General features: G+C 40.8%; 2 protein-coding genes across 2 annotated transcripts; both read right to left on the minus strand.

Moving 5' to 3' along the window:
- Positions 1 to 662: 662 nt before the first annotated feature.
- Positions 663 to 2,800, minus strand: LOC130188954 (zona pellucida sperm-binding protein 3-like). The gene is made up of 9 exons (XM_056407532.1): positions 2,435 to 2,800; positions 2,257 to 2,372; positions 2,080 to 2,183; positions 1,833 to 2,007; positions 1,563 to 1,680; positions 1,400 to 1,482; positions 1,180 to 1,325; positions 949 to 1,101; positions 663 to 734 (listed from the first exon to the last, which is right to left on the minus strand). The coding sequence occupies exons 1-8, from the start codon at positions 2,798 to 2,800 to the stop codon at positions 971 to 973; spliced, it is 1,239 nt and encodes a 412-aa protein (XP_056263507.1). The 3' UTR covers positions 663 to 734; positions 949 to 970.
- A 1,789-nt stretch (positions 2,801 to 4,589) lies between these two features.
- LOC130188538 (zona pellucida sperm-binding protein 3-like) lies at positions 4,590 to 7,472 on the minus strand. Its single transcript, XM_056406935.1, has 11 exons — positions 7,100 to 7,472; positions 6,905 to 7,020; positions 6,729 to 6,832; positions 6,480 to 6,654; positions 6,156 to 6,273; positions 5,987 to 6,069; positions 5,761 to 5,906; positions 5,514 to 5,672; positions 5,349 to 5,450; positions 5,155 to 5,264; positions 4,590 to 4,640 (listed from the first exon to the last, which is right to left on the minus strand). Exons 1-11 carry the CDS (start codon positions 7,463 to 7,465, stop codon positions 4,590 to 4,592), a joined length of 1,530 nt encoding a protein of 509 aa, XP_056262910.1. The 5' UTR covers positions 7,466 to 7,472.
- Positions 7,473 to 8,773: the final 1,301 nt, after the last annotated feature.

The raw sequence follows: 8,773 nt of genomic DNA on the forward strand, positions 1-8,773 counted from the left end.
TATTCACGTTGACGGGAGTAAAAGTTACCAAAACCACAGGCCAGGACTTCACCTCTAAACCAGAAAGTCTCAATATTTATGAGTTTGACTGAAGACACATCTTTTTATCTCTTGCAGTTCTGTACTGAACAATTTATTTGCAGTTGGTCTCTGCTTTCTATACTTGAAACCATCTGGCCACTTCCATAACAGCAAACAAGTCTCAAACTAAGTATAGTATATGGAGAATGTAAACTGAGAAGGGTTATCAATTATACTCGGCAAACATGTTGAATGGCAACTGGGAAAAGTTAAAGAACCACCAGAAAACATTTTTGTAAATCTAGTAGTATGCCTTCTCCGAAGTTCGTATTGTGGCATTTTATACATGTTTTAGTGGCTAGTATACACCAGTCCCTTTTGGACCAGGAGGAAACTATAGGTGGCAAAAGGAAAACTTTTGAACTAAAATGGGTATTCAGCTGGTTGCAAATACAGTCCAGTTCTTGGTGCATTGCAGTATAACCATTCAGCAACAACAAACAAGTATACATTTAAAAAGCAAATTTATTATATGTTAGTCATTTGTATCTGAAAAGGCATTTTCTGTTGCAGTTGACATTAGTCACATCCACAGTAAACTGGACAGTCGAGGGTTGACATGGGGTTTTCATCCAGCGGTTCTCCCTTTAATTCCACGTCCAACTCGGGAGATTCCTTTTCTAGAAGGGCAGAGACCTTCACACCATCCCCACCTGTAAATAAGAGTAGGTTTTAACTGCCATGCCAGTGCAACAATGTGTCAAGTTATTTAATCTGAACCACCACCTCATCTTTGGTAGCTTATGAACAAAGAAGCAGTCTTATCTCAGCTAGAAGAGAAATCCATCAACAGTTCTTTGCAGATCACAAAGTGATTAAACAGTTTCAACATATGAGCCAAAATCATGGAACTTGAGTTAAACTCACCAACGTTATCATTTGTTTAAAGTCACTGGCTGCCAAACAGTGAAGGTCTGCTGAATTTATTCAGACGAGGAAGCTCCTTCACAGGTACTGGCCCACTGGTCTGCTTGGCTGGCAAGACAATCATCGGACCCACTCGTGCTGCCTTTTCCCACACTATAATTAAAAGTCCAAAACCATGTGAAACCTTGCATTGTATTTTCCAAGTAGAAACATTTCTATAAGAAACCCAACCTGTATTGGTTCTCTGTCCACTCGAAAACAATTTAGGTTCTTGTGGCTTTTCAAACCCACGAGGACCAAACTTGCCAGGTCTGCTCGGCTTATCGTGACTTTGACAAGAGCCACATAAATAGTCATTACCATCAGCTGACCTCCATCTGAAAAGCGATTAAAATATCACACACTTCACCCTGCATTTTTCTATTATTCACATGTCGGGCGGATCGCTTACCTTCCATTTACAAAACTGCATGCCTTATTTGGTGCCTCTGCATCATTTGCTAGTACAACACTCAGGTGACATGTGATGTAGAGCTGCGAGAGGAAAAAAGTAAATTTAGGAAAACAATCCAAGAGTGTAATAATGACTTGATCACATTAAAGTAGAGCCTCACTTCTTCTCTGTCCTCATTATGAAATTTAAAGGCATCAATGGTCAAGTGGAGCTTGTCATCCTGTGTCCTGGATAAGAAGTGAGACCTAGAACCTGGAAGCTCAGAGTCAACCAGGCATCTGTGAAGAGAAGGGAGAATTTAGTCCAATTTATAGTCTTCAGAACCAACTGAGAGAACATGAAATCACTTGAGACAATTGATCCGCCTTCACACAACGTTCTCTGGAGCCATAAAAGGCTTCACACATGCAGTAATCTTCCAAGTGCTTACCCATTTTCAACAAAGACGTATCTCGGCTCAGAGGATACATCTGGGGAAAGTGTCGCCACACAGCTGCTCACAAACACTCGGAGCCCCGTGTGATGTCCAACTCGGACTGAGGCTTCGATGGAGATGGGCTCGCCGAGGTAAAACACATTAGAGCCTCTTCGATGAAGCCAGTCGTCTGACCAAAATTAAAATGTATATAACCAGTGATGGCAAATAAATCAAAACATTACAAACGAACGAAACCTACTTGTCATAATTCTCAAGTCAAACTCCAAAGTTTCCTCTACAGCTTGTGTAGACATGAAGGGGATCCAGGTGGGCATGAGGGAAGAACTGGACAAACTGTACTTCCTAAGAAACAGAATGAATACAAGTGAGACTATTTCTTGACCGGTTTAAAGAGATGAACTTTAAAAAGACAAACCTTTCGTATTGACACTCGATTGGAATTACAGCCTCATCCATTCGAACCACCCCATCTGGAGAGGCCACAGGAGAGTATACGAGCACGTTTGTGTAGATCAGAGAGTCTTCAGTCATCTGTGGAGAGTAGATGCATTAAAAAAAATATATAAATGTGCAATATATAAAATGAACATTACCTTTTGTTTGGTGCCGCAGTCCATGAGTCCAACAAGGATTCTGTACTCATCTTCTGAAGACGTTGTAGCTCTACAGTGGTCATTGAGCTCCACTCCAAGGCTTAATTCATCACCATTGACAGGAGCTCCAACTTTAAACAAGTCAGCTTGGATAATAATCTCCAATGAGTCTGGATGGCAGGTCACTCGGATAGTATTCACCTGCTCTTGTTCCTCAGATGGATCCTTTGCTTGCAGAGCGTGTTGGGAGCTCCTTGTGAACTGAGGACTTTGAGCATGTTGAGTGTAACCTTGACCAGGAAATGCATAATATGACCTGAAACACAGTCCAACCAGGACGAGAACTGAAAAACACAAGGTCTTCATAGCACAGAAGAATTACAAACGAGTTAAGACAGCAAACTTTCTTCCTGCCTGAACCACTAAGCAGCTCAATACTCTGAATAGGGAACATGTCTTACTTTATATTCAGACAATCAGCCTAATTAAAGCAGCCCTGCACACCTGAGTCTAATCATCCACTAATCAACATTTAATTGTTTTCACACCGTCTTAGAATCAAGACCAAAGTCTGATAAAGTTGAGGTTGATTCTGTTGAATCTGTTAAAACATTTCACACATATTTTCTCCATTGCTTTTCTCTTTTTCTTTGGAAATTCAAATATGTGAGACACTAACTAAAAATTGTATGAAGAACATTTATAAAAAAATACAAAAATACAGTTCAAACATTCAACCTCATATTTTTGTTATTCAGATTCTCTCATCCCTACGCGTCAGGCTTAACCCTTGAACAGGACATTATTGGCAATACAGTATTGCCTCTCACATCTCCGTACTCCTGGAGCTGACTTAGTCGTATGAGCTCCATTTTTTCATTTTTCATTTGATTATATACTTTTAAATGTAATATTGGTTTCTTGCTAATCCACTTGTTTTGCTTTGACTCTTTGTGGAGCACTTTGTAAACATTGTTTTTAAAGGTGCTATATAAATAAAGTTATTATTATTATTATTATTATTATTATTTCTGCTTTAACCAAATGTTCCAGAGATGGTGGACTTGGTTTCAATGTTGACTTCAATTTATTTACTTGGTGTATAATACGCCTTTTCTGCTTTTCTGGGATGTTTTCAGCGTGACAGATAGTAGCTTGGAGTTCCTTTCTCTTGTTTTTTAGGTGCTTCAGTGTATCCCTTAGCAAGCAACTGCCTTTTTTTTAATTTTTATGGTAGGCACCCCGAGAAGTAAGCGATAAGCTTGTTAACTGGTTCTAGGCTAGCCTTTGGGCTGCGCTTAACGACTGTAACACAGGTCTTGATTTCTGGGTCTTCTTCTGTTTCTGAATCCTCTTGATCCGGTTACTTTGTCAAAGTCAAAGTCATCTTTATTATCAATATTCCAATGTTGAATTTACAGAAAATCAAAAGTATGGTTCTCTCTTTTTTGTCCTACTTAAAGTAAATAATAGTAATAATAAAATGTGCTAAAGTGATAAGGTAATACAGTGCAAACAGTAAACAACGCACATTTAGACAACATATATTTGATAATTTAAGAACTTTAAAAAATGACTTTGCATATGTGTTTTAGCAGCAATCAGACATGTAGTTTTTTTAAAATTATTTTTTAGCAGCATTTGACATTGAGTTTAAAAGTCTAAAGGCGGAGAAATGGGAGAGTGGGGAGAGAGTTCAGCTTCCTGACAGCCTGGCGGATGAAGCTGTTGGACAGTCTGGTCCAGCAGAGGGCAGGAGGCTGAAGAGACCGTGTGAGGGGTGGCAGGAGTTGCTCACAATCATGGTCCCTTTGAAGGTGAGGCAGGTGTTATATGTGAAATGTAGGGAGGTGAGGGGGGGAGTGAAGCACCAATGATGCATCCAGCTGCATTCACTATACGCCACAGGGCCATTCGGTTGTCATCCGAGCAGCTCCCCCCCCCGGTGATGCAGCTGGTCAGGAGGCTCTCATGGTGTTGAACGCTGAATTAAAGTCACTTAACAGAATTCTCACATGAGTCCTTCGTGTCCATGTGTGAGGGCAGAGCAGATTGCATCCTCAGTGGACTGCAAACTGGAAAGGGTCCGGGGTGTGGGAATAGATTTGATTTGTGCCAAGACTACCCGTTCAAATCACATTATGGTGGACGATAGTCATTGAAGCAGGACGGTTTGGGTTTTTGGCACAGGTATGATGGTGATGGCCTTGAAGCACAATGGAAAGGCAGCTTATCTCAGAGAAGTGTTGAAGCTCCTCTGCAACAGATGACCAGGTTTGTTGAAAAAGGTCAAGAAACTGAGAGCTGAAGCATTCAGAAATCCATTATCCCTTCTCTGAAGTTTAGATTGTGGCATTTTATAGTTGGTTTGACTGCTTCTGGTGTGGCCCAATGTCAAACATTTTAGTGGCTAGTACACACTAACCTTTTGCACCAGGAGGAAACTGCAACAGGTGGCAAAAGCATTCCTTTAAACATTTAGAAAGCAGGGGTATTCAGCTGGTTGCAAGTCTGGACCCTCTTGAGCTGCCACTAAAACTACACGCTAGTCTGCAACAAGGTTTTTGTGCATTGTAGAAAAACAGCACACAACAAGGAGTCAATTTAAAAGAAATAGTTTATTATATTTAAGAGTCATTTGTATCTGAAAGGGCATTTTGTGTTTCAGTAGCATTTGACATTTTGGTCACATCCACAGTAAACTGAACAGTTGGGCTGACATCGTTGAGGGGTGACAAGACGTCTTCGGCCACCGCCGCACCTTTCGAGTCAGAGTCAACCTCGGGAGACTCCTTTTCTAGAAGGAGAGAGACTTCTACAGCATCTTCATCTGCAAGTAGAGGTCATTTTAATTATATGACTGTCATTTATTCATGATTTCAAATTGGATGCATTAAATCTTTCCAAATGTTACCTTCTAAATGCGTTCCACCATTTTCATCTTGAATCTGCTTAGAATCTGAAGCCTGAACCACAACCTCGTCTGGTGTAGACTGTGAAACAAGGAGTCCCTTATCTAGAAGAAAATTAGGTTAAGATCTTTAACAGAGCACAAAATGCTTTTAGAGTACAACTTTACCAATTTTGTCGTTTATTCCACTTCTCCACTGGCTGCCAGAGAGTGAAGGTCTGATGAATTTATTCAGACCAGGAGGAAGATCCTCCACAGGTATTGGCCCACTGTTCTGCTTGGCTGGCAAGACAATCATCGGACCCACTCGTGCATCCTGCTCCAACACTAAATAATTAAGTCCAAAACCATGTGAGAAGACTGAAATTGCACCCCCCCCCCCTCTCATCATTCACATTCCTATAAGGAACCCAACCTGTATTGGTTCTCTGTCCACTCCAAAACAGTTCAGGTTCTTGTGGCTTCTCAAACCCACGAGGACCAAACTTGCCAGGGCTGCTCGGCTTATCGTGACTTTGACAAGAGCCACATAAATAGTCATTACCATCAGCTGACCTCCATCTGAAACGCAATGAAATATTCACACGCACCCTCATTTACTCTGCATTTTACTATGATTCAAATGTAGGACTGGATCTTACCTTCCATTTACAAGACTGCAGGCTTTATTTGTTGCCTCTGCATCATTTGCTACTACAGCATTCAGGTGACATGTGATGTAGAGCTGCATGAGGAAACAAGTAGACGCTAGAAAGAAAAAAAAATCTACATGTGTAATAATGACTTACGCACATTAAAGTAGAGCCTTACTTCTCCTCTGTGCTCATTATGAAATTTAAAGGCATCAATGGTCAAGTGGAGCTTGTCATCCTGTGTCCTGGATAAGAAGCGTGACCTAGAACCTGGAAGCTCAGAGTCAACCAAACACCTGCGAAGAGAAGGGAGAATTTAGTCCGTTCTTCCAGTAGCGGCTAAAGGTCCCTTGAATAGCTAAATTTGTTTATAACTTTGTCGTCTTCAGACGCGATAACACCAACTAACATAACATCACTTGAGACAATTGATTCGCCTTCACACGGCATTCACAGTAGTCATAAAAGGCTTCACACATGCAGTAATCTTCCAAGTTCTTACCCATTTTCAACAAAGACGTATCTCGGCTCAGAGGATACATCTGGGGAAAGTGTCGCCACACAGCTGCTCACAAACACTCGGAGCCCCGTGTGATGTCCAACTCGGACGGAGGCTTCGATGGAGATGGGCTCGCCGAGGTAAAACACATTAGAGCCTCTTCGATGAAGCCAGTCATCTGCACAAAAATAAAAATGTATACAAATAGTGATGGAAAATAAATCAAAACATTAGAAAAAGATCGAAACCTACTTGTCATAATGCTCAAGTCAAACTCCAAAGTTTCTTCTGCAGCTTGTTTAGACATGAAGGGGATCCAGGTGGGCATGAGGGAAGAACTGGACAAACTGTACTTCCTAAGAAACAGGAAAAACATAAGTGAGATAGGATCTAGAGCACTTTAAAGGAATTAACTTTAAAAGACAAACCTTTCGTATTGACACTCGATTGGAATTACAGCCTCATCCATTCGAACCACCCCATCTGGAGAGGCCACAGGAGAGTATACGAGCACGTTTGTGTAGACCAGTGTGTCTTCAGTCATCTGTGGAGAGTAGATGCACTTAAAACTGTATAGTGTGAAATAATTTTAATTTAAAAAGAAAGCAAATAAGAGTCATTACCCTTTGTTTGGTTCCACAGTCCAAGAGTCCAACAAGGATTCTGTACTCATCTTCTGAAGACGATGTAGCTCTACAGTTGTCATTGAGCTCCACTCCAAGGCGTAATTCATCACCATTGACAGGAGCTCCAACTTCAAACATGTCAGCTTGGATAATAATCTCCAATGAGTCTGGATGGCAGGTCACTCGGACAGTATTCACCTGCTCTTGTTCCTCAGATGGATCCTTTGCTTGCAGAGTGTGTTGGGAGCTCCTTGTGAACTGAGGACGTTGAGCATGTTGAGTGTAACCTTGGCCAGGAAAAGCAGAATATGACCTGAAACACAGTCCAACCAGGAGGAGAACCAAAAAACACGAGGTCTTCATAGCACTGAAGAACAGCAAACTGGTTCAGACTGTAAACTGTCTTCCTGCCTGACCCACTAAGCAGCACAATACTCTGAGTAGTGAACATGTCTTACTTTATATTCAGACAATCAGCCTCATCAAAGCAGGCCTGCACACCTGAGTCTAATCATCCACTAATCAGCCTGTAATTGGTTTCACATCTTCTAAGACTCTAGAGTAGACCAAGGTCTGATGAAATTGAGGGGGATTCAACCATATTTGAATCTGTTAAAAATTTTCACAAGTCTTTATTGCTTTTTTCTTTGGAAATTCAAATATAACTAACTAAAAAGTGTAAGAAGTGAATCAAACCAGAAATGCAGTTCAAACATTAAGAAGTTTCTTTAAAAAATGCCAATACATAATTTGCATTCAAGAATATCTAAAGAAATAAAGTCACATTTTAAAAGATATAAATCGGAAAAAAGTTGATATGTCTGTTCTGGGGCGTTGCACAATCCCATTCACACAGACCTATTTATTAAAGTTGAGTTGGATTGAAGGATTGGGTTGGTATTTCTGGAACTGCTCTGGGGTAGTTCTCCTCCTATCTCTCAAAATGAAAATGTTATGTCTCAACTGACTAATTTCACCACTTCTTTTCTCTCTATATAATAATTCCTTGAGGTCATATCATTCAGCACCATTACATCTCATTTTACTGTTATGTGGACGATACACAGTTATATTTGTCCATTAAACCCTCTGAATGAAAAGAAAGCTCGTCAAACTACAGAGCTGCATAGAGATTGGATGTCGGAAAACTTTGTGTCGTTGAATTCTGACAAAACAGAGGTCCTTCTCATTGGCCCTGAACACCTCCGTATTCAAGTCCAGTCACTGCTTGGTCCCTTTACCTCAAATATTAAGGGCACTGTGCTAAGAGTGCTACCTTCAACGGTGAGCTAAGCTTTGGACATAACACAATAATTTGATACAATCATGTTTCTACCAAATCAGGAATGTCTCTAAAATCTGAAAATCTGATCTTTTAGCGATACAGAGAAAATATTTCTGCTCTTGTTTGCTTACTTTGGACTATTGTCATGCTTTGTTTACCTGCCTCAGTGGCCGAGATGTAGATAAACATCAGACTGTGCAGAACTCTGCAGCCAGACTGCTAACAAAGACCAAATGCTCTTCTCACGTCTCCCCAGTTGTAGTGCTTTATAAACCAGGAGCAGGATTTTAAAGTTAATCGTTTGTTGGACAGGAAGTGGGTGGAAAGACCTGAGAACTGGAGCGATGTGATCCACTTTCCTGGTCTTAGTGAGGACTCGAGCTGCA

The sequence above is a fragment of the Pseudoliparis swirei genome, chromosome 23, assembly GCF_029220125.1.
Source record: "Pseudoliparis swirei isolate HS2019 ecotype Mariana Trench chromosome 23, NWPU_hadal_v1, whole genome shotgun sequence".
NCBI classification, from domain to species: domain Eukaryota; kingdom Metazoa; phylum Chordata; class Actinopteri; order Perciformes; family Liparidae; genus Pseudoliparis; species Pseudoliparis swirei.

Excerpts from the sequence above, each read along its gene's own strand:
- LOC130188954 (XM_056407532.1), bottom strand. The coding sequence starts at position 2,800 with ATGAAGACCTTGTGTTTTTCAGTTCTCGTCCTGGTTGGACTGTGTTTC. Across the intron at positions 2,373-2,434 it reads ACTGCGGCACCAAACAAAAG|ATGACTGAAGACTCTCTGAT; the intron begins GTAATGTTCATT and ends TACTCTCCACAG. Across the intron at positions 1,102-1,179 it reads TGGACAGAGAACCAATACAG|TGTGGGAAAAGGCAGCACGA; the intron begins GTTGGGTTTCTT and ends TTTTAATTATAG.
- LOC130188538 (XM_056406935.1), bottom strand. The coding sequence starts at position 7,465 with ATGAAGACCTCGTGTTTTTTGGTTCTCCTCCTGGTTGGACTGTGTTTC. Across the intron at positions 7,021-7,099 it reads ACTGTGGAACCAAACAAAGG|ATGACTGAAGACACACTGGT; the intron begins GTAATGACTCTT and ends TACTCTCCACAG. Across the intron at positions 6,655-6,728 it reads TGACTTGAGCATTATGACAA|ATGACTGGCTTCATCGAAGA; the intron begins GTAGGTTTCGAT and ends ATTTTTGTGCAG.